The 23845-nt window shown below is 55.5% G+C and overlaps 1 protein-coding gene across 3 annotated transcripts; it reads left to right on the top strand.

Annotated features, from left to right (window-relative positions):
- On the top strand, positions 1-23790 carry IPO13 (importin 13). Of its 3 annotated transcripts, none has more exons than XM_031601017.2 (20): positions 1-147; positions 5446-6182; positions 9673-9813; positions 9889-10030; positions 10142-10308; positions 10435-10555; positions 11266-11413; positions 11604-11785; positions 12617-12643; positions 13137-13271; positions 13851-13994; positions 14214-14294; positions 14932-15069; positions 15163-15259; positions 16893-16945; positions 22313-22379; positions 22554-22612; positions 22771-22860; positions 22973-23154; positions 23246-23790. In XM_031601017.2, the coding sequence occupies exons 1-20, from the start codon at positions 76-78 to the stop codon at positions 23343-23345; spliced, it is 2883 nt and encodes a 960-aa protein (XP_031456877.1). In that variant the 5' UTR covers positions 1-75; the 3' UTR covers positions 23346-23790. The 3 variants fall into 3 exon arrangements, 2 of the variants coding, with proteins under 2 accessions (XP_031456877.1, XP_031456885.1); XM_031601025.2 differs by having other exon boundaries at positions 23249-23790; XR_016469287.1 differs by lacking the exons at positions 16893-16945; positions 23246-23790 and having other exon boundaries at positions 22973-23022.
- Positions 23791-23845: the final 55 nt, after the last annotated feature.

The raw sequence follows: 23845 nt of genomic DNA on the forward strand, positions 1-23845 counted from the left end.
GGGACGGGCGGGCGGACGGACGGACGGAGAGAGGGAGGCGGGGAGCGCTGCTGCCCTGCGCCCGCTGCCGCAGCCATGGAGCGGAGGGCGGAGGCGCCGCCGCCGCCGCCGCAGGGCCTCGACTTCACCGTGGAGAACGTGGAGAAGGTGAGCGCGGGGCTGGGGGCGGCGGATCGGGCGCGGCGCGGTGACGCTGTCACCGATGTCGGTCTCCCGCCGCGGTGTGGCCGCGGCGGGGCGGTGCGCGCCGTACCCGCTGCCCGAGGGAGGGAGATGATGAGGCAGAAATGGGAGCGGGAGGCAGGGCTGTGTCGAGCATCCTTTGGGGCTGGAGCGCGGGTTGCTGGGGGAGAGCTCTCGGAGGGTGCGAGGCGCGGTGGTGCCATCCGAACCCCGCTCCGTGCAGCTCCGCTGCGACTGCGCTGCTCCCAGAGAGACCGGGGCCGCTGAGACTGGGGATGCGGGAGGCGGCATCGCGCCGCTGCTGGGAACCCGAATCCGTCTGGGGACCGAGCAGGGCGCCCCGGGAGGAAAGGCTTCCCGTGGGCGATGCTGGAGTGATGGAGGCTGAGGGCGTAGCGGTGAAGGGCGCGCAGTGAGGAGCGCAGCTCCCCCCAGCTCCCCGGCTTATGGGCGCCCAGCATCTCGACCCTCTGCGGGTCCCCGGGCAGCGCAAGGCGATCCCGGAGCCCTCGTTCTGCCTGGATGGGAACGGAGCTTTCTGCCAAAGCGCTGCCCGCGGCACGGCGGTGGGAGCATCACAGGCGCTGGCCCCATCGCTGCTGGCCTGGGGATGTGTGACACCGGTGCCGGGTGCCGGCTCCTATTGTGGCTGCAGGTGTCACAGCCCGCATCCCCCTGCTAGCAACAGAGCTCAGCCCCAAGCATTAGCCCCTGTGTGCAAAACGCCACAATAACGCTACCTTCTGTAGCTTAATCTGCGTGCAGGCAGGGCTGCAGGATCGTTTTGCCTCCGACCTCCCTCTGCTTCAGCAGGCACCGACTGCGCCTTTGTCTGCACTGGCACGGGAGGGTGGGCAGTGCCCGGGGGCAGCCAGGCATGGGAGCGGGCAAATATGCCCTCTAGGATGCTCTGCTCCCATCCCCCTCCCTGAGCCCTCACAGCCGCAGCTTTGCCATCGCCTTGACATCTGCAGGAGATGCAGCTGTTGGCCGTGGGGATGGAGAGAGAAATGTGGGGTGGGAGCAGTAGGAACCCAGAGGCTGAGTGTCACGGAGCCCTCCCTGTGTCGTTTCAGGTGGGGTATTCTTGTACAAATCTGGCAGAATTGGGCTCTCGCTGGGGGCTGGGCTGGTGGGAGGTGGTGGGCAGAGCCGCATTGTCAGAGTTGGTACTGACAAATAAATGATGTTCCGCCGGCCTGGGCTTCTCTGCCTCTCAGATTTTGTGCACGGCTCTATTAATAACACTGAATAGTGATTAAAGTCAGGGTTTGGCTCGGCGCTGAGTCAGGCGCTGCGAACAGAGGGGTGGGAGCAGGGTGAGGGGTTGGTGAGCTCCCACGGCAGAAGTCAGAGCATTTCCAGCTCCCCATGGTGTGTGGCATCCTGCCGTGGGCAGGTGACATGGGCCTGGTGTCACGGCCCCTGTGCCCAGGGATGGCTCTTGTGGCTGCCCCTGGGAGATGCTGAGGCTGATGGGGCAGCAGTGCCTGTAAGGATGTTAGGGGCTGAAGGGGGACCGTTCCTGTAAAACTGAAGGAAGAAAGGAGTCATCTTGTTGGCTGTGAAAGCACATCTTCGCTGCAGACAGCAGGTTCCTCCCAGAGCCAACCCTGGTTGAATACCTTGCTCCTTCCTGTGCCATGATGTTGGGCAGACAGAGGCACACTGTGCTTTCCACCACTCTGCTGTGTTGTGCTTCACCATCACAGAGCTTCTGGTCGTCAGTGACCTGCAGTGCAGGGTGGCACAGGAGCTGGGAGCCTCACTAAATGCTTCTGAGCTGGTTCCTGGGACAGTGAGAAGAGCTAAGAGGCGATGAACGGGATCCATCCTCGCAGCTCAACCTGGACTCTGCATTCTCTTTCCAATGCTGACCAGCCATTGCTCGTGCAACCTCAAGGCCCCACTACTGCTGTGGGTGGCAGCTGCCCTGGGATTTTGCACAGAGCAGGGTGAGCTTGGGGCTGCCATGTCTCTATCTGGGCTGGGGACCACATGGCTCTCTGCAAGGAGATAACTGCCACTAAGCAGCAGGAGGGCAGCCCAGACTGCTTTGGGGCTGCAGCATCGCCTCTGCTGCCAGGCTGAGGGTAAAGAGCGGCCAAAGAAGCAGCACGTTTATTAGGAGGGAGGAACACACACGGCTTTATTTCCTATCTGTTATCCTCCATGCTTCAGCAGGCGGCTGCTTTCTGCTCAGGCTCCCCTGCCATTTTGGGGGGAGGATGGCGGGTGTGCGGGGGGAGGCGGGCTGACGTTTCCTGCGCTCAGCAGCGGCAGAGTAATGGCTGTGCTGCTGCAGGCCTGGAGTGAGTGTATGGCTGGAAAGCAGGGTGAGAGGCTGCAGAGGGAAGCACCACGGCTGGAGGAGACTAAGGAATGATGCTGCTGCCCTGGGTGTTGGGCACTGAGCATTTGCATGGGCTGTTTTCACTGCCTGGTTACCTCTGCTGGCAGCAAATCAGCCTCTGGTGATACAGTGTCTCTGCTGGGAAGCAGCAGGCAGCACACTCGGTTCATGGGGCTCCTGGCACCCTGCACATGGTGCTGATGGCACCTCTCTGCCGGGCACCAGCTCCTGGTGAGAGCCTGTTTTCATTTGGCACTCTGAACTCACGGGGCAAAGTGCTGTTTCTGTGCTCTGCTTGGGCCTACGCTGGTGCTGGGTTCAGAGCAGCTGCTGCAGCATCTCTTCCTTGCTGGTGCCACGGTGCGAGCTGATATCCATTGTCTGTGCTTGGCAGGAGCAATGCTCAGTCTGCTCCTCACCGTGTTTCCCAGAGGGACCAAGCGAGAGCTGTGACGCTGTGGGCAAGCTCCTCTGGTGGCTGACACCACTCTGGGAGTTGGAGCCCAACAAGGCTCTGACCACTGCTTTTTAGAGCAGGGAGGGCCCGTAATAACAAGCCTGAATTATTTTCAGCCAGGCAGAGATGGTGTTGGAGAAAGCTCATTCTCTGGCCAAAGGGCAGAGCTGACAGCCTGACTGTTTACCAGGTCTCATGTTACAGGTTTAATTGCAGAAGAGGCAGGTCTGGTGTCAGCCAAGCTTCTAAATCAGAATGCACAAAGCCTTCCCATTAGCTGTCGCTGCCCAATTTCATGCCTTCTGCTTCATGCTCTCCTGGCACTGAGTTCCCTTCGTCATCTTCAGTGCTTCCTTATGGGCTTGAGTGCTGGCTGGCACGGTGATGTCTGGAGTGCAAGTCAAGCAGCAGCTGGTGCCAAAAGCTGCTGCAGAAGGAGGTCTCTGCCTTTTTTTGCTAGGGATGAGCATGCTGCATGTTCAGATGCCTCCTGCAGAGCATGATTTTAGTGTTTGTGCCCATCCTCGAGGATCCTCTGGGGGCTTCCTTGTGCTCTGCAGAGCCACACAGAGAGTACAGGGGGGCATCTTAAGCCAGAGGCCCCAAGTGAGAGCCACCACACCGCCTCCTGTCTGTGTAAGGATGCTCAGGGACAAGAGGAGGAAGCGAGGAAGCCAGCAGGGATGTTCTTCCAGAATCATCTTCTGCCCTCCAGCAGCTTGCAGCATGACCCTTCACAGTCTGAATAATTAACATGTTGCATGCTTTGCAAGCCTCATACTGAACTGGAGGTTCACGAGGCATGGCTGCAAGTTGCACCTCCTAATGTAATGTCTCTGTGAGTCTCAAGTGAGGTTGCTGGGAAGCAAGCTTTGAGAAAGCAAACAAGACAAAGACAATGTGAGGAGGAGATGGTTGGGAGCTGGAGCCCTGCTGCAGGATGACTCAGGCTGCAGCGGGGGAGCAGGACGCTGGCTTATGTGCAGATGGGGGCCAGGTTCTGAACTTTTAGCGTGTCTGCAGCTCCTGTTTGGTAATGAGGTGAGTCGTTTCTGTGATGGGGGGGCACTGCTGCCAGTGGCTGGCCTTGTCCTCCAGCCTATTTCATAACCTTCTGCTTTCTCATGAAGAGGTTATCCTCATTTTCCCTCTCCTAGTCTTAAAAAGAGATGTTTCACACAGTGTCCCAGGCAGTGCCTTTCTGCAGCGCTCCTGCCATTTTGTCATGCTCTGTGCTCTTGTGCTGGGAAGCAGCATGAGGTACAAGCACTCGCTAGGAAGCGTGTTCTTGTGCCCTAGGCTGCCAGCTTTGCATGCTTAAAAATAGGGCTTAAATCCTCTCCTGGGTACAAGAACCACACAAGAATTTGAGAGAGCTTTCAAGGGGGGAGGAGGAGGATATTTGAGATCTGGAGCTAGGATGGGGCTACCAAAAATCCTCTCCACCTGCTGGCCTCATGCCCTGGCTTATAGCAGGTGCGTGGTATCCTGTTGAGTGCCATCCCTTCTCCGTGCTCCTGGGACGTGCAGTTGGTGATTTGAATTGAGCAGTACTGTGCTGAGCAGGAGAGCTCACTGCTAGAAGATGGAGTTCTGCAAGGCGTGGTTTCTGCTCCCTTTATGTGCTGGTCCCTGTGGTGGCACTGCCTGACTTCTGTCCCTTGGGTCCTGCTACTGAAGGAGCGAGGTGGGACCATGCTATGCTGTGGTGGTGCTGCTGGGCAGAGACATTTCTTCCTGGTTTTTGCAGAGCTGTGTAGAGGAATGCTCTTCTACTCCAAGCCATGCACCATTCTCCTTGCTCTTTTGTGCCCATCTTGCCTGTCTGTGGGATGGTCCTCTGCGAATAAAGCCTCGTGGCTGATGTAGGGCTGTGCATGTGGATCACTGAGCTCTGCAAAGCCATAACTAGATCTCTCACTGGTAAGTGCTGTTCTCTTCCATGCAGGAAAGCCGAGTGAGCAGCCCCAGACCATCCCAGGTGGCAGCTATAGGGTTTGATGCCAGCTCACAGCTCAGCTGTAGCTGGGCGGGCTTGGGAGTACTTCAAAGGGACTTGGAGCAGAGATTAATCCCTGAGCTTATTGACTGTGGTTTTCCAGGGCTGCATAAAACCTGACAGACTGAAACTTCGGCAGTGGTGCTACAGCTGCTTGTGCTGGCAGAGGCAGGGAGGGCTTGGCCACCATTGCTGTGGGGCTTCTGGGCTGGGCCTAGCACAGGCACCCCATGGCAACCCCAGCAGGGTGAAGGAGAGGATGGAAGATATCTCATGAAGGGACATTTCCAGATTGGGAAGGAAGAGAGGACAGTTTTGTGGGTCCTGCTGCCGTGGGTCTTATCTCCACCCAGCCTTGTGGTGGGCTGGTGGGTGCCCTGTCCTTGTGCTTCTCTGGGCACAGGACAGGGCTGTGCTCCTTGGCTGTCCTGAGGTGCTCACTCTCTCTTCCAGGCTCTCCACCAGCTGTACTACGACCCCAACATCGAGAACAAGAACTTGGCTCAAAAATGGCTGATGCAGGCGCAGGTGTCCCCGCAGGCCTGGCACTTCAGCTGGCTACTCCTCAACATGGACAAGGTGCCCGAGATTCAGTACTTCGGCGCCAGCGCCCTGCACATCAAGATCTCCCGCTACTGGAACGACATCCCAGCCGACCAGTACGAGAGCCTCAAGTCCCAGCTCTTCACCCACATCACTCGCTTCGCCGGTGGCTCCAAGATCGTGCTGACCAGGCTGTGCGTGGCGCTGGCCTCGCTGGCACTCAGCATGATGCCCGAGGCCTGGCCCTGTGCCGTGGCCGACATGGTGCGCATGTTCCAGGCCGAGGACTCCAACGTGGACGGGCGGGCACGCTGCCTGGCGCTGCTGGAGCTGCTGACGGTGCTGCCCGAGGAGTTCCAGACCAGCCGGCTGCCCCAGTACCGCAAGGGCCAGGTGCGCAGCGTCCTGGCGCAGGAGTGTGGCTCTGTTTTCCCCTTGCTGGAGCAGCTGCTGCAGCAGCAGGACTCCCCGGGCTTCATCAAGCAGAAGGTGTTGAAGTGCTTCTCCAGCTGGGTCCAGCTGGAGATCCCTCTGATGGACTGCGAGAACCTGATCCAAGCAGCTTTCACCTCCCTGCAGGACCCGGAGCTCTTTGACACAGCGGTAGAGGCGGTTGTCAATGCCATTTCCCAGCCGGATGCCCAGAGGTAAGGGCAGCTCCTCCTACGTGCTGCTCCCAGGCATCTACAGGGCAATGGGATAGGCAGGAGAAACTTCAGTCATTTTCTAGCTACGGTTGGCCCTGGAGATGATGATGGTTTGGAAGAGGGAGAGGTTATAGGCAGCTGTATTCTGCTGGTCTCACATGGTTGGTGCTGCAAGGCTTTGCACCACAGCTGACTAGTGGGCAACTTTGTGTTTTGCACGTTATTGCTCCTGCCCACCATGCTAGAGGGCTTTGCCAGGGGGTATGGGCTGGGCTAGTATGGAAGTGCTGCTCACAGGTTGCCTGGCATGCTGTGGGGACCAGAACATGTGATTTGAGCACTGCTTGTACCATGTTTGAGCAGCAGCACCCCGGATCCCCAGTCCTCCTTCACAGCAGTAAGGGCACAGTCACAGCCCCTCTCCAGCAGGCATGCTTGTTTCTCTGGCTCCTTGTGCTGGGCTCTGTGGCCCTGACATGGGAGCGGCTGCCCTGGCTGCAGCCAGAGATGCTCCTCTGTCTCAGGCTTCAAGTTCATCCAAGGAGCATACCTGATGCAGAGATAATAAAACTAGACCTTGCTGTCTTCTCCCTACCCCTGACTCCAGCAGCTCAGTCCAGCTATGTACTCAGCCTTTGTTTGTGGCAGTCCAGAGATGGTCCTGCAGTTCAGTGCAATGGGACTCTGAGCTCGTTGGCTTGGCTACATTGTCCAAGTTGCTGTTGGCTCCTAGGACCGATGCCCACAGAAGAGAAAGTGCATCTCCTCCTGCTCCCTCGGCCACATCTTCTGGCTGCTTAGCAACCTTTTCCATCTCCGCCAAGAGGAGGGCTTAGCTGAAGCTGTGCTGAGTGCTGCATCACGCAGACTCCAACCCTCTGCGGCGGTGCGGATGCTGCTGCAACTGTCGGCACTGATCCTTGCCTTGGCTGAATGCCTCCAGCATCCATGAAGCTGTGCTCTGCAGTGGTAGAGGTGCTGCTACTGGACATGACCAGTGTCAGTGTGCAAAGAGGATTTTGATGCATTGCTCTGTGGCGGGCGCTCACCCCACCACTTCATCCTGTCCTCCTCCCAGGCAGCTCTGTCACTGATGGCAGAGCTCCCCCCTCTCTGAATATGGGGACAGTGGCGCCATTGTCACCAAGCTGCCCTGCCAGGCAGTGTGTGGCGCGGCTGGCCGCATCGGTGGGGACATCGGCTGCGGGGGGGCTGGCTGGAGCAGGGCTCTGCTCCCTGGTGAAGTCCTGGGTGTCTTTTCAAGAGAGAGCCGGGGCCAGGGACCCTGCATTTCTCCTGAGCTCACCCCCAGCGCCAGCAGTCCCGCCTTCTGCCTTTGTTGCTCAGCTACAGCATATCCAGCTCCTCCTGAAGCCCCCAGGGAGGCTCCCGACCTTTCTGTCTCTTTTCTTGACAGTCTCAGAGGCTCACACTGCTTTTCAGCTGTTCTCTTCCTCCCCAGTCTTTTGCCTGCTCCCTGCCACACAGAGCATTCTTGATGCTGTCCTGCTGCCTTACGCCCTGCCACCCAACCTGTGCTTTGGGTTTGTCCCTAGATTCCCCCATCGTGCTCCTGCAAAAGGAGGACATGGTTTGTTTCTCTGCCTCCAGGGTGTTTGTTTCAAGACTGGATGCTGTCCTTCTGTCGGGATGCATTGGGAGCTGGCAGCTGCAGCCCCTTGATGCACACTATTGCTTTCTGGAGCAGTAGGGCTCTTGAGTCACAGATGGGCAGGCACCAAGGTTTTGTTGCATCTCTTTGGCAGAAGAGACTTGGGCTGGATTTTCTGTCTCGTTTGAAGATTATCCTCAGGCTAAGCAGGTCAGAGAGCCGGGCTGCGCATGCTGGAACAGAGTTGCAGCACTGGGTGGTGGTGGAGAGTGGGGAGGGGGCTTGATGGAGGGGGTAAGCTGTGGGGCAGCAGGCACCAAGGAGCCTCTGAAAGAAGCAGAGTGCTGCTCAGCACCTGGCACTGGACCCCTACAGAGGGATTTCACTGTAAGAGTTTTCTGAGAGCCTTATTAGACGCAGATGCATAATAGGTTGTGGCTTTTTTGTTTTTTTTTTGGTGAGGACTTGGCTTAGATTTTGGGTCACGAGGGATCAGGTTGTTCCACATGAGCTGCCCATGTCTCCCATCACCTGGTCACAGGAGCTTTTCCCCATGCATTGTGCTGTGGTCTCTTTCTGATAAGGGGTTGGGGAGGGTTGTGGGAAGAGCAGGAGTTGCTGGTCCCAGAGAGGAAGCTGAGGTTTTGGAAATGACCAGGCAGACTCACATGAAGAATATCTGTTCAGCTGCTAAATGCAAAAATAGCAAATCTTGCCCAGGAGAACACAAAAGGCAGGAGGGGAAGGGGAATGTCACTGTGTGATTGACGTTCTCCATCAGCACCATACAATGTTTCTGCACTGCTGTGTACATCGTTCACAGTGCTCCAGAGACCTGGAATTGATTAATGCTTCAGCAGCTCTTCCCCAGGAGCTTTTCCCAGGAGGAGGGGGGCAGAGAAGGAGGAGGTGGCCCTGGCAGTACAGCCCAGTGCAGGAGCTGCAGTGGAGATGTTCCTGCATCTTCCGCTGGCCCAGAGCTGTGAGCTGCTGCCACCAGCTTGGCTTTGTCCCTGTGCCGGTGGCAGCTGATAGATCCATTTACTGCTAACGAGCGGCCAGAACAAGGACAGCCTGCTGCAGTGGGATGGACGTGCAGCTCTTAGTGCCATCAGCTGCGTGCTCCCCAGGGGAGGGCTGGCACTACGAGTGCCTCCTGCTCCCTGCAGCCTCGCCCCTGTGCGGCAGGGAGCTGCAGCCCCAGATAACACGCCTCGCCGGGCAGGTAACTGACAGCCGGCTGATGATCCTCCAGCACAGCCGCTCTCCGGGGGCCCTGGGCTGCATTTCACCTTCCCTGCCTCCTTGCGCGTTGCCTTGGTTACAATCGCTTACCGGCAGAGGGGAGGCTGATGTGAGCGAGGCTGCCTGGAAAGGGAGAGATCAGGAGAGCCCTGTGGGACTGCAGCCAGTAGAGGGGGCTGGGGCCGTGCGATGGGGCTGGCATGGATCCTGCAGCAAGAGAGAGCCCCTGCTGGGGTCAGACAGCTTCCCAGTGGCAGCTCTGGCTGTGAGCACGGAGGTGACAAACCCAAAGAGCTGCTCAAGGAGCTGATTGCGGCAGTGACAAACCACTGCTGGCCCAGGTGTGCTGGGAGGAGCGTCATGGAGCCTTGGTGTGATGGAGGATTTGCACGGGGCTAATGCAGAGTGATGGCAGAAGCGATGCGGAGTGATTACAGAGGCTCCATTGCAGGAGCTGCTGATCTTCTCCCAGCCGTGCCACCAGCTGGAAGAAGAGGTCCTGTAGCAATAAAGCCTCATGGATGTGTCCTGCTCCACAATGCAGCTTTGTGGCTGGGAACTCTTGGAGTTGTCAGGTGGGGTGGACACTGCTGGTACAGACAGCACCTGGCACTGATCAGGCTGTGCTTGCAGGTATGTGAACACCCTCCTGAAGCTCATCCCCCCAGTGCTGGGGCTGCAGGAGCAGCTGCGCCAGGCGGTCCAGAGCGGGGACATGGAGACGTCGCACGGGATCTGCCGCATCGCTGTGGCCTTGGGGGAGAACCACTCCCGGTGAGTGCTGTCCCTCTGCCCGTGGTGCATCACCACACCTGCAGTGCTGGTGTGACCGTGCGCTCTGCTCCCCAGGGCCCTGCTGGACCAGGTAGAGCACTGGCAGAGCTTCTTAGCCCTGGTCAACATGATCATGTTCTGCACGGGCATCCCTGGGCACTATCCTGTCAATGAAACCACCAGTTCCTTGACACTCACCTTCTGGTACACGCTACAGGTCAGTGACCAAAGGCCAAAAGCAGGAGGAAGTTCAGGAGTATTGGCCTTAGGGCTCGCTTTACCACCCCTGGTATCCCTTCCACACTTGACTTCTCCCTTCCTGCTGTAGGATGACATCCTCTCCTTTGAGCCGGACAAGCAGGCTGTGTACCAGCAGGTGTACAGGCCTGTCTACTTCCAGCTGGTGGATGTGCTGCTGCACAAAGCCCAGTTCCCCTCCGATGAGGAGTACGGTTTCTGGTCGTCGGATGAGAAGGAGCAGTTTCGGATATACAGGTGCAGCTGCAGCCAAGGCCCTTCTTTGCTTGGGTAGCAGGCGTGGACCTGCCTTTGGGTTGTAGCCTGTCTGCATGTGCAGTGCTGGGCTTGGACAGCATTTGGAAACCTCCATGTTCTCTACAGGGTGGACATCTCCGACACGTTGATGTATGTGTACGAGATGCTGGGCGCTGAGCTCCTGAGCAGCCTCTATGACAAATTGGGACGTCTTCTGACCAACACAGAGCAGCCATCCACGTGGCAGGTGAGCAAGTTGGGCACCAGGCTGCTGGCTGCCAGCCCTATGGGGAATTTCAGAGAGGACTGTTCTTTCCACGGAACAAGAAGGAATGTGAATACAGATGAAAAATATGATCTCCTTGACACACAGGCTCTCAAGAGCCTGTTTAAATTGTTCTTCATTTGCATCCCTGTCCTTAGAGCCAGAGGCAAGCTGAGTTTGACCTTGGTCCTTTACTACTCTGTGTCTTGTGCTGCTGTGGCACAGCAGAAATGCTGGATTCCTATCCATTCTGCATTGCCACTCTGTCGGTCACCGTGAGCCCTTGACCAGAGGAGAGGCTGGTGTGGGGTACCCAGGTTTGCTGTCAGTGCCTGCAGAGTGCAAAGCTGAGATATGATGCAGAGCCTGGAGCAGAGTGAGTGCAGGGGAAGCACAGGGTCCTCTGCCCCACAGGCTAGTAGGCATGTGTCTGTTCATCTTGGCATCAGCTAGCCATTGCCATCAGACTCTGGTGGCTAAAATACTGCCTTGTTATACCCTGGTGACTGTCTGGGGTGGGCATGTGCCCTGTCCTGAAGCCTGGTGTGCCTATTGGCTCTGCCTGTGCAGCTGTCTCCCCTCTCTCAGCATCCTTTGGTCTCTGCTGCTGGATCTTGAGCAAGTGCCAGAGCAGGGGCTGGGGGGTGGCTCTGGGGTCTAGTAAATGGCTCTGTCTCTCTCCCTCACCCCAGCACACGGAGGCCTTACTGTATGGTTTCCAGTCCATCGCCGAGACCATTGATGTGAACTACTCTGATGTGGTGCCAGGGCTGATCGGCCTCATCCCCCGGATCAGCATCAGCAACGTGCAGCTGGCTGACACGGTCATGTTCACAATTGGTGAGGCTCTTGCTCATGTGCAGGCTGGGATGGGGGGGAATCCATTCAAGGTTGCTCTTGCACGGCTCCCTGCCTCCCCTGTATGCCCATCCTTCTTTCCACAACAGTGGAAAGTAAACTGAGCAGCCCACTGTATGAGGACTGAGGGTCTGGCTGCTGCAGCGTGGTCTGACCCTGTCTGTGTGCACAGGAGCCCTCTCAGAGTGGCTGGCTGATCACCCTGTCATGATTAACAACGTGCTGCCGCTGGTGCTCCAGGCTCTGGGCAACCCTGAGCTCTCCATCTCCAGTGTCTCCACCCTGAAGAAGATCTGTCGGGAGTGCAAGTATGACCTGCCGCCGTACGCTGCCAACATCGTGGCTGTGTCGCAGGTGAGAGCTGGGTGCTGACAGTCGTGCTCTGTGCCAGCCCTTTCCTCTGTTTGGATTAGAGGGAGTGAAGTAGCAGCTCAGGATATCTTGCTTGGTGTGGGGAGCTGTTGTCTGTACTGTCCCTAGGACAGTAGAAACCCAGTGTCCTCCTATGAATGCATAGTTGTCTCATTGGCTTTCTTGGCTTTGGGACAGATGGGGCTCGGAGTCCCATGACATTTAGGAGGCATTAGGAGGTGAACTGGGTTTGAGGGAGCTGCCAGATCTGCATGGGAGCCGGGAGGTCTTGAGCCTGAGGGACACCATTTCTGTCCCCTGTGGGCAAACAGTGAGGAGCCTAAACCTCAAGGTGGTAGGTGCTGGGCAAATACAAGGGGAGAGGGCTGTGGAAAGGGTCCTGTTTCACACCTTCTTCAGGAAAACTTCTTTTGCCACTGCTGGAGACAGAGCCTCAAGTTAGAAGACCCGCTGGCCTGATCTAACAGAGCATTTCCTGCATCTGTTGCAGCCTGGCTGTTGAATGCAGTGAAGGGGGTTAATTCTGGTAGGTCCCCTGCTCCTTTCTTCTGGGAGAACCAAGCCCTACTCAAGCCATCCTGCTGCAAAGCCTGCCTGATCTCAGGGTTTCCCTCCCAGGCAGGCTGAGCAAGGTGCATGGGGAAGAGATTGCTGCAGGATGAGGATTTTGCTCCCTGCCTGTGCATAGCTGTATGCTGCTTGTCTGTACTCAAATTGCTGCTAGTTGTCTTCTGCTTCAGTCCTGTCCCTGGAAGGAAGAAGGCTTTCTGCAGCACTCATTCTCCTTTTTCTTTCTCCTTTTCCCTTTTGTAGGAGGTGTTGATGAAGCAGATTCACAAGGTAAGAGGCACTTTCTCATACCCCTGGCTGTTCTGCTCGACTCCATGCCCTTTAGTTGTGCTCACTGAGAATATGTGAGGGATGCCACCATTTGTTAGGCTGGCCTGGAGGAAAGCTCAGCAATGCAGGCAGCTTGGTGTGGCCAGGAATACCTGCTGGCAGCCATCCACTGCTCAGCTAATCTTAGGGCTTTCTCTGCATGTGGGCTGTATGGGTATATCCTCAGAGAGGGAAGCTCCCGCAGAGATGTAACTCTAGCAGTTCCCTCCAGGGATACGGGGACACCTCAGCACAGCTGCAGGCATGTCTTGGAGAGAAAAAGGAGGAGTGAGAGCCTGGGGACATGGCCCCTGCAAACAGTAGAGGGGGGATGCTTGACTCCCCAGAGGCTGAGACAGTTCTGTGCAAAGAGTGGGTGGTGCTGGCAGGGATGCCTCAGAGCAGTACCAGCAGCAGGGTAGTGATGTGCTGCTTGTGTCTCTTTCTGACCCAGACAAGCCAGTGCATGTGGCTGATGCAGGCTCTTGGCTTCCTGCTCTCTGCGCTGCAAGTGGAGGAGATCCTGAAGAACCTGCACTCCCTCATCACTCCCTACATCCAGCAGCTGGAGAAGCTGGCTGATGAAACAGTGAGTGCCCTTGTGCTGCTGCCTTCCTCCTGCAGGGCTGTTTCTGTTGGCTGTGTCCCTGGGGTGGTGTGTCAGAGCAGCATTCCTGAACATGGGTGGTCTTTCCCCTCACCCCAACACAGGCAGAGAAGTGACAAGCAGTACCCCACTAACCAGATGGAGCTGTGGGCTTTTTGCCCCTTACAGCTACTCGTCACCAAGAGCTCCTTGGCTCTTGCAAGCTGTGTATTGTCTGGATCAGCAGCTGCCACCCTAGGGTGGGGCCCACACTTTGGTCATATGTTGTCCTCCTTTGTGTGATGCCCTACATGCCACCCCAGTGAGTTGCTGTCTTGACTTGCTCTCTGTTGGAGCGAGCAATGGCACTTGTGAGCGTCCTCCAGGATTTCTCTACCAGGAAGGATGGGTGGAAGGACTCTTGGCTCATCCAGGAGGTAGAGAGAAAAGACAAGGACTCATTGCAGAGAGCCTCTCTCTAGCACTTTGCTTCTGCAGACCCTGCTCCTCAGGATCCTAGAGGCATGACCAATGCTGAGCAATGCAGTTTATGTCACGCTCTGCCTGTATTTTCTCTGGTAGCCCAATCCCTCCAACAAGCTGGCCATCATCCACATTCTGGGGCTGCTCTCCAACTTGTTCACCACCCTGGACATCAGCCACCATGATGACGACCATGAAAGCACTGAGGTCAAGAAGCTGCCAGTGCAACAAGGACCCAACCCAGTGAGTACAGCAGTAGTTCAATGTTCTTTGCCACAGCCAAATCATATGCCCCACTGTTCATGGCTGGTGGCAGGAGAGTCAGTAAGGAGATTGAATGGAGAATGCAGTGTGTGTCATGAGGATGGTAGTTGGTGCATCCAGACCATGCATAGATAGCACTGAACCTCCTCTCCCCAGTGCTCTGAGACCAATTCTTTTCATCCTTCTGATTTTTCCCAGGTGGTGGTGGTTCTGCAGCAAGTCTTTCAGCTCATACAGAAGGTCCTAAGCAAGTGGCTGAATGATGCCCAGGTGGTGGAGGTAATCAGGATCCTCATGTTACTGCTGTGCCTGTGCCCTCCCTGACCTGAACAGAGGATGACAATGGATGGAAATAGAGTGATGAGACCCCTTTGTAATAGGGGTGACTTTCTGGGTTGTTCAGGGCAGTGCTGCTTGTTGCCACCAGCATCATCTGGCTATTTTCCATCTTTTTCCCCAGTGAGCTCTATAGCTCCAGTTATAGAGGCTGTGCCATCAGCAGAGGAATGAAAGCTGGAGCTACCAAATGCTTGTGTTCCCTAACAGAAGAGTTCTGCTCTGACCTGGGATCTGTGTCATTTCTGCTGTCATTTCTCCATCTCACTCAGCCCAGTAAAGTCCTCATTCCTGGCACTGGCCTTATCCCAATATCTGAGAGCAGCAGTGGAGCATCTAGTGCAATCTGCTCTAGGTGTCCTTGGTTGGGCAGAGGTGTTGAACCAGATGACCTCCAGAATTCCCTTCCAACCTCAAGCATTTCTTTGATTCTGCCGTCTGCAGAGCAGAGTGTCATTGCTAGAGCAGATATGAGCCTTCTTCCTGACTGTTCTCCATGCCCATTGGTCTGCCAAGCTCTGCCTATAGGTAGAGGTCTCCTGTCACTGTTGCTCATGCTGTCTCTCTTCTCTCACCTCAGTCTGTCTGTGCCATCTTTGAGAAGTCTGTGAAGACCCTCTTGGATGACTTTGCTCCCATGGTGCCCCAGCTGTGTGAGATGCTGGGGCAGATGTACAGTACCATTCCCCAGGCCTCTGCCATCGACCTGACACGACAGGTAGGGACCACGTGGACATGGCCAGGGCTGTGGGTCCAGGGAAAGCTGGAAGGGTGCAGGACAGCTTCAGTCCTTCTCCATTGTCTCTTGCAGCTGGTTCACATCTTTGCTCACGAGCCTGCCCACTTCCCCCCCATCAAGGCCCTCTTCTTGCTTGTTACCTCAGTCACGCTGACCCTCTTCCAGCAAGGTATGTGTGATTTACTCCTTGTGGTGCTGGGGCTGTTGTCAGGCTGTTGCATGCATGGATTCTGGAGGCGTCTTTCCAGGAATGGCTGTTCTCACTCCTAGCTAAGCTAATGGGGCCATCTCTTTGTCTTGGATTCATCCCAGCCCTTGGAAGGTGGGTTCCTTCCCTGCAGGGCAGTGGAAACAGGGATCCCCAGTGTGGGACTGGCAATGCAGATGGCAGCCCCACTCCTGCACCAGGTGCTGTGTTCCAGGCTAGAGCAGGAGCCCAGGCCCACTTGGCTGCATGTTTACCAGAAGGTCCTGGGGTTTGTCCATGGACCAGTGGTGCTTATAGTGGCCAGGAGTCAAGGCCTTGCATAGGCAGCAAGCCGTGTGGATGAACATCTGCAAAACCTTTTCAGACCTTGCTGTGTCCAGTATTTTCGCTCAGGGCAGGGCCTCGTGTCTGGCTCACTGCCTGCATTACTTTCTTGCTATGAAAGGTAAATGGGGTTAGGACTCCACACCATAGCTCCAGCCAGCCTCCTGGTGACTCACCCCGTGACAAGTGCCCTTTGGAGCTGCTGGCTTAGGTCCTTCAACATCCCAGTTACGTGAGCTTCTCACGTTATCAGCAGGTAACACGATGCCTTCCCCAGCCCAGGGCTCAGAGCCACCAGAGAGTGGGGAATGCTGGAGGCCCACACTTCCTTGGCACACCACGTTCTGAGCACGTCCTGCCATACTCCAGTGTCACTTGAATGGGTGACGAGTGAGCCAGCCTTACCCCAAGTTCAAGTCCCTGCTTCTGCCAGTGGCATGGGTATGTGTTCGTGCAGGTCCTCCTGGCTTGCATTTGAGCAGCAGCAAGAACACTGGCAGGAGGAAAGATTGAGGAGGGCAGCCTGTTGTGTGGCCCAGGCTGTGCTCCCACTTCTGGGCTCCTCTCCATACGGCAGGAGAGAGTGAGAGGCATGAGCCTGCAGGGGCTGAGACGTGTCCATGCAGGGAGTCAGATGGCAAGGTAGGGCGAGTGGTGCTGGCATGGACACCTCTGGGCACCGGCTGGTCTCTCGGTGTGGGTCTCGAGGAGCATTGGGAAACGGGGTGGGAAAGTGGCTGTGCCAGGGGTTCCTGTGCAGCTGGTGCTGATGTCGAGCATGTGCACGCCTGAGCCCGGCTGGGCCTGCCAAGCATTTGCTGAGGTGTTGTCGTTCACTTGCAGTTATCTTCCAGGACCAAACGGTGCTCTGAAGACACCCGCTCAGTCCCCACAATGCAAAAGCTCTAATTCTCCTTGTGGAGATGGTGCCCAGCTAGCCCCTGCTCCTCCTCTTCCTCCCCAAGGACACGAAGATCTCCTCCTTGGCTCTGCAGCACCCAGGTGCTAGCTGGAGACCCTGGGGCTTCAGACCCTTTCCTTTGCAGTTTCTTTCTGTTCTTGGGTTCTCCAAGTTTCATGATTTTTTTGTATGTTTTGTTTCTTTAACTTGCTTCAAGCTGCTCATGTTGCCCATCCCCTCTCCTACACACCCCTCCTCCCTTACACTCCTGTTTTCACTTGTAAATTCTTTCTGTATCACATAACTATATGATGTTGAGTTGCTGTTTGTATGATTTTTCTCTTAAGTTACATCTTTATTATATTTTAGGGCCCAGGGATCATCCTGATATTGTTGATTCATTTATGCAACTCCTGGCACAGGTGTGTTTTAGTTTCTTATTCATTCACTTTCTGTTCTCTCTCTTTCTCTTTTTAATTCAATTTAAACCTATTTTTAACTTTCTGTTGACAACGTTTTTTTTTTCCTTTTAGTTGAATATCGAGTTTCTCCATCTGTTTCCGTGGAAGTTGAAAACAAAACATTCTCCTTTAGTTCTGGGTTCGCACCATCCCCAGGGCAGTGCCCTCCTTCACAGGGCAGCCCCCAGCTGCCACCCCCTTGCCTGGCCTGGGGGCACAGCAGAAGCCAGCTCCAGGGGCTTTGGGCTGCTGCCACAGTCATGCTCGGGGGGCACAAAATTAGAGCATAAAGGGGTTGTGGTCCTACTGATCTGCCTGCCCGGCGATGCATCCTGCAGAGCTGGGACAGGCGGACCTGGCTGGCTGTTCCTGCAGCCTTACTGAGCTTGGCACTGTGCTGTGCGGCCACCAGGTCCTGCTCTGGACCATCTTTTCTGCCGGGGCGAGCAACCTGCTTGTGGTGGCACCAGGAGCCTGGGTGCCACCGTGCCCTGGCAGCGTGTCGGGGTGGTGGCTGCAGCTCCTGTGCGCCAGTTTGATGGCATGCAGCCACAGTTTGTGTCGGGAGGAGTCGCTTGCCAGTCCCCTTTGGTGCAAGGATGATGGCAAGGGGACAGTGTCTGTGGGGCCGTGGCTGTGCAGCTGTGCTGGGGCTCCCCATGGGGCTACAATGTGGAGCTCCTGGTGTGAAGTCCTGCTTGCTTGGCAAAGCAGCAGTGACACTTCTGATGCTGCTGGCTGTGGGTAGTCAGGGCCTGCATTTTGCTGTGTGTGTGTATATACACCTGTTTGGGGTATTAGGAGCCTGGTGTGTTCCAGAGCCTGACGTCCTTGAAGTCATGTCCCCTATAGGAGCTGCTGGTAGTGAAGTGGGAGCTGGCAAAGTCACTTTCTGCTTCGTTCCTATAGTGATAACATTTGATTGTGTGAAGCAGGTTAAGTTCAAGGGAGATGAAGTCCTTGAGGGTATACAGTGTCTGACCACTGTCCAAGACAGGATACGGGGCTGGGTCCAGCTTGTCTTCAGAATGAGGCTGTTGGTCTCACCTCTCTGATGGCTGCTCAGCCATGTGCCCATCCTGTAGAATGGAGCAGGCCTGGGGCTGATGAGGGGACCGCTCATCACCAACCCACCTGTGTCCATACATCACACTTTGAAGTGCAGATCCTGTTTGTGAGTCTCATCTCACAAACCATATTGTAGCATCTTCTTCCCCACTTTTCCTGTTAATAGACATAAAATAGTTGAGATCATAGGAAGCATTTGCATATTTTTTTGGTACCAGTCTTGAGAGTTATGACCTTTTAACAAGTTTTTGAACATTATTTGAGAATTGGTGAATGGGATTTGAAGCTCATTGAATGGGATGTGAGGTTTCTGAAGATCTTTCCCTGAAAGATCTGAAACATCTGAAGATGTTTTCCCTGCTGCTCAGACAGGCAAGCACAACAGCTCTAGCACAACACTTTCTATAGATCCAGACTAGAGAGCAAGGGGAATGGCATCCAGAAAGATCAGCACAAGGTGACGAGGAAAACTTGAGGAGATGCATGAGTCTTCAGATGTGTAAAACAATGCTACAGGCATGGGTAAACAGCCCTTCTTCATTCACTTTTAATGCAACAAACAGTAATGGGAAGAGGTCATGGAACAGGATTTGGATTTAGGCAGTAGGAGGTGTAGCTAACTGCAAGGGGAAGCTCTGACAGGTCACCTGGGGAGCTACTGTAGGAGGGCTTGGAGGATTCTCAGTAAGCCCATTGCTCCTGGATGGCACCAAGAGGTGATTCTGCCGTGGGGAGTGAGGGACTAGGCAGCCCTCCAAGAGCAAGGTTGTTTGCTCTGTCCCTGGGAGGTACTGAGTTTTTCTTTAGCTTGGGATCCTTCTCTTTCTGGAGACAATCATGCTGCAAGCCCACCGTCTCCAACAGCAGCCCAAGACCGCATGTTTCCTTGGGTTGTTTACTCCAGTAACCTCACAAAGACCAAAAACCCCTGTGCCCTTCCTCTCCACTCACATGTGGGACTCCTTCCAAAGTTTCCTTCCCTCCCTGAGTCTGTGCCTCTTCTAGGGCTGAGCACCTGGCAGGGTGCTGTGAAACACAAGAATGATAAGAAATGAACTCCTGGCTCTTAGGACTTCAGATACTCTGAAGCAGAAGTGCATCCAGTCTCACCAACACGTTCTGCTTTCATAAAGCTGTTTCTAAAGTCTGTCCTCCTTAGCTCTTGCATCACTCTGTGTCTTTTTTGTGAATTCATGATGTGGATACTGGAGCTCCAGCCAGTTATTTCCATCTTGCCAGCCTCGTGAAGAGAGCGGACGTGTTCCCCTGTCTCCTGCTTGCTCCTGCTTCTGATACCTGCACATGAGCCTTCAGTCATGAGTGTGCAGGGAGCTGTCAGTGTGTGACTTAAGATCCCAGCTGACTTTTTGGCATATTTATGTGGGCTCAATTGCAACTTGAGTCTGCCCAGTTTGTGCAGCTGATGGCTTTGCCAATGTGTTAATTTGTGATCTGCTCCTGATGATGTCTGGCAGATCACAAGACCATGCTGGTTTAAATCAAATGTCGTATGGATACTGGAGTCCCTGGAGTTATTCTTAGTACTCATAAATAACTATAAATTAACCAGTCTTTCATAAACCTTTGCTGAGCTGTGCTGGCACCCTTTGGGGTGGCCAGGCTGAGTGCAGGACAAAGGGAGGAGCATCAGTGAGTGAGCTCTTGCCTGGCCTCCAACCAGGAGGTACCACTTGTGCATGCTTGTGGTCATCCTGAGGTAGGATTTGGAGGAGTGCACACCACAGTCTGGCTCTTCCTAGGCTGCACAGTCTCCAAACCATGATGGCTTATACTGGCTCAGTTTCCATGTCCAGCAGGAGCTGCTGGCTGGAGGCAGTGCCACAGGCTGTGGGAACAGCACTCTCCAGTTCACCTCCCCAGTGGCTGCCAGTGCTTCCATCCAACCGCATGCAGTTCACTACCAGTGTGGACCTCCATAGCACCCTGGCAGTGTCTCCAGGGGCAGAATGTGCCTCGCTGGGCAGAAGATGTGGGACTTTCTTTGCCTGCCTATGTAGTGTCTTCCAGCTCCTCCCTGCCTGCGCATGGTTATCACCTCCTGAGGCAGTGTTTTTTCCTAAGCTGGAGGCTCTACTCTATCAGGTCTGTGCTTAGAGAAGATATGTTGGTCCTGGACGTGAGGAGAGTGCTCTAGAGCACTGCAGTAACCAGCTGTGCAGCACATACTATCCCTTGGCTGTGGGAGGAGCAGAGCTTGGTGGCCTCCCATGTCCCCAGGTACAGAAGAGCTGCTCTTCAGACATCTATGGAGGGTGTCCCAGCTGCCACAGAGGAGAACCATGCTGTCCAGCCTGCAAGACCTACCTCCACAGCACCCACTGCAGAGGACAGGGGGGATGTTTTCAGTGTGAAGCATCTGCAGACCTGTCCTCATCCCAGAGCTGCACTGGCAAGAGACATGGAGGACAGACGGGCAGTGAGAAGCCCCATGAAGAAGTGAGATTCTGCTGAGAAGAAGCAGCTGTGCTTACCCAGCGTGGCTTCCTCGTGGAACAACTTCACAGGTTTCCATCTCTGTCTGCATTAGATGTGTACACATGGCTGGATTGGGCTCACATGCTGTGCTCCCTTGGTGGAGATGTTCTGCAGGAAGGAGTCCTCTTGTATCAGAGCACATTCACTCACAGTACTCACCAAGCCAGAAGCAGGTGCTGCAGGGGGCCCACAGGAGTGCCTGGACACCTCTGGCTACTGCAGGCCATGTTGGCTAGGAGAAACACCATGCAGGTATGTGGATTTGGTAACCTGAGCATGTTGGAAGACTTAGGCCAGCTGAACAGCTTTGCAGAATGGAGGAGTTGATGACTGTGTGGTGGCACCAGAGCCAGGCACCCTTGGCAGTATGCTGCTGGGGGCAGCCAGGTGGCTTTAATTGGCTGAAGTGACAACATATCTTGTGTTTGCTTGTCCAGTATGGGGCTGAGCAGACTGCAGCAGAGCAAGGAGTGGGTGCACAGCCAGCCAGCAGGCTGTCCTTGCAGTGAGCATGCGGGACAGGCTGTATATACACACACAGGCATAATGCAGCCCCTTGTTTCTCCAGTGAAGACCACTGCTTGCATCTAGCAGGCAAGCAGTTCCTAGTAGCTGCACTACCTCTGTTGGATATACAATGCCTTTTGCGCCCAATCTGTCTCATCTCTTGCAGCGTGTGATGCAGAGGGTCAGAAAGGAGAAGGGGTAACCCTGAAACCTGCCAAGCTTCCTGCTGTCCAGTTATGTTCTCTGCAAGGGGTCAGTGGCCAGGGGTTTTCCCTAGAGGAGAAGGGGGACATAAGTCTGACTCCAGGGGGGCTGGGTGGCTATGGGCAGATGGCCATGAATCCTGAGCACTGCTGGCTGAGGGCTGTCCATGCTTTCACCCCATGGAGCAAGCTTGGAGGGCAGCATGCAGCTCAGCCCATGGAACAGAGACTCCACTCCTGCTCCTGGCTCTCAGACCTCTTGGGAAGAGCTGTGGCTGCTGTTCCCACTGTTGCAGTGACAGTGGGGCAGGGTGTATGATGGTCGTCCCCTATGCCAGCCAACAGTGAGCAGAAACCCTCCTCAGCAGGCACAGGCTGAAATGTTTTTGCCCTGTCGTGCCCTGTTCTTGCATAGCAGGGACCAAGCCTAGCAGTGGTCCTATTGTGCCAGAGCTCAGGTTGTCCCAGCAGTGGTGAAGTAGCTAAGTCACAGCAGCTGGCAGAATAAACTCAAAGTTTTTGGTCTCACACCAGCTGCTCATGAATTGCCAAGCAGTTTCAGTATCTCATTGCCTTTACTGCCCTGCAGCAAGAGAGAGCAAGTTGTTGGCCTAGGCTGGAGTCAAACAAAATGTGTGTCATTGGAATTGATGGCTGTAACCCCAAGAACACTGGCAGTGGCAGTGAGAGGACCAAGCCAGCAGGGGCTGTTATATGCTGGGACACCTGTGTCCCAGGAGCTCTGCCTCTGCCTGTTCTGGGACAGGATGCCTTGGTCTGTGTCTGGAGCATTTGTGCATATACCACCTTAGTATGCACCTCATGTCTTGGGGTCAGAGCTCCCCAAATGCAAATGGCCTGGATGTATGATTGACATTTTCTTGGGGAGAAGAGCAACCGTTTTCCTTCTGTATGTGTGAATCTGCTGTTACCGTGCATGTGCCCAGGTAAGTGTGCATCCAGGCAGAGGCTGTCTGGGACGCCTGGATCCTTGGAGCCTTCCTGGCTGCTGCTGCAGGGCTGTGTTTATTCTTTCTGTCTGTGTGCCTTGCAGGCTCTGAAAAGGAAGCCAGACCTCTTCCTGTGCAGCAACCTGGATGTCAAGGCAGTATTTCAGTGTGGTGAGTACTGTGGGCACATGGTACACACAGGCACCTGCTCACCATTCCTGTGCAGAGTCCATCTTGCTGCTTCTGCAGCTCTGTGAACACAGCAGCCAGGGACTGGGGACTGGTGCTGGTTTGGAATGGTGTCTGAGAGCTCTGGCCACTCACCTGAGTGCTTTGTATCTGCAGGTGTCCTTTCCCTCAAGTTCCCTGAAGCCCCAACAGTGAAAGCATCCTGTGGCTTCTTTGTGAGTATCGTGGCTTCCTCAGATGCATTGGGACTGCATATCGTAGGGATGCAGAGGGGCTACAGCCCACCAAGCAGAGCAGGAGCAGGGCTGCAAGCTGCACAGGGGAGCAGCTGTGCAGTGCTTTGGCACTGACTGGGTTGGATGCTGTGTTGCAGACAGAGCTGCTGCCACGCTGTGGGGAGATCGCCCCCGTTGGACAGGTGGTACATGAGAATGGCAAAGTGCTGCTGCAGGCAGTACTGGAGGTGAGTGGTGCTGGCATGGGTGGGTGCACTGGGGGTGATGCTGGGGCAGCAAGCACTGAGCTCAGCTCAGTCCCCTGGTGCATGGTTTATCAGGATCTTCTACTCTGCACAGGGTGTCGGTGGCCAGGCCTCTCGCAGCCTCATGGATCACTTTGCAGAAATCCTCTTTGCCTTGAACAAGCATTGCTTCAGCTACCTAAGCATCTGGATCAAGGAGGCCATGCAGCAGGATGGTTTTCCCTCAGCCCGCGTCAGCCCTGAGCAGAAAGAGACCTTCAGCCAGCAGATCCTTAGGTTGGTGTCCCCAGTGCTGTGCTGTAGCAGCTGTATCCTGCACTGCTGTCCCTCCCACCTGCCTCACATCTGTCCCCTCCCTCTGTGTTAGCAGAGAGCGTGTGAACAAGCGGCGAGTGAAGGAGATGGTGAAGGAGTTCACGCTGCTGTGCCGAGGGCTGCATGGCACAGAGTACACAGCAGACTACTGAGCACCCAACCAGGAATGCGGACGGTTTGCCTGGACCAGCTCTTCCCCACCAGGAAGCCCCCGTCTTCCCTGCCCTGCTGCTGCAGTACAGCTCGTAGAATAACCTTCCACCTAGAATTAACCTACTCGGGACGCTCCTCAGCTAGACTTGGTGGCCGCATCTCGGTGTCAGCATCTTTGTTCCCCCAGCATGCTCCCCCCTCACAGGGGATGGGAATGCCGGCTGCAGGAGGTGGGGAGGGGGAGCCCAGAACAGGACTGCCCCAGCACAGACTGCCCTTTGCTGCACTGCAGCCAGGCTGCCCACTCTTCCCCAGCACGGCCCTGTGGAGGGGAGGCTGCACAGCAGGGACTGGCTGGGCAGGTGGGCTTGCCCCCTGCTCATTTGTATGTGTGAGGTTGGGAGGGGGGAGGCCCCACACCTAATTATATTAAGGATATTTCTATGCTGTGGCTGTCATCACTGTTGTTAACTGCACTGGGGGAAGAGCCGAGCTGAGG

This window comes from Phasianus colchicus, chromosome 9 (assembly GCF_987193195.1).
Source record: "Phasianus colchicus chromosome 9, bPhaCol1.hap1.1, whole genome shotgun sequence".
NCBI lineage: Eukaryota > Metazoa > Chordata > Aves > Galliformes > Phasianidae > Phasianus > Phasianus colchicus.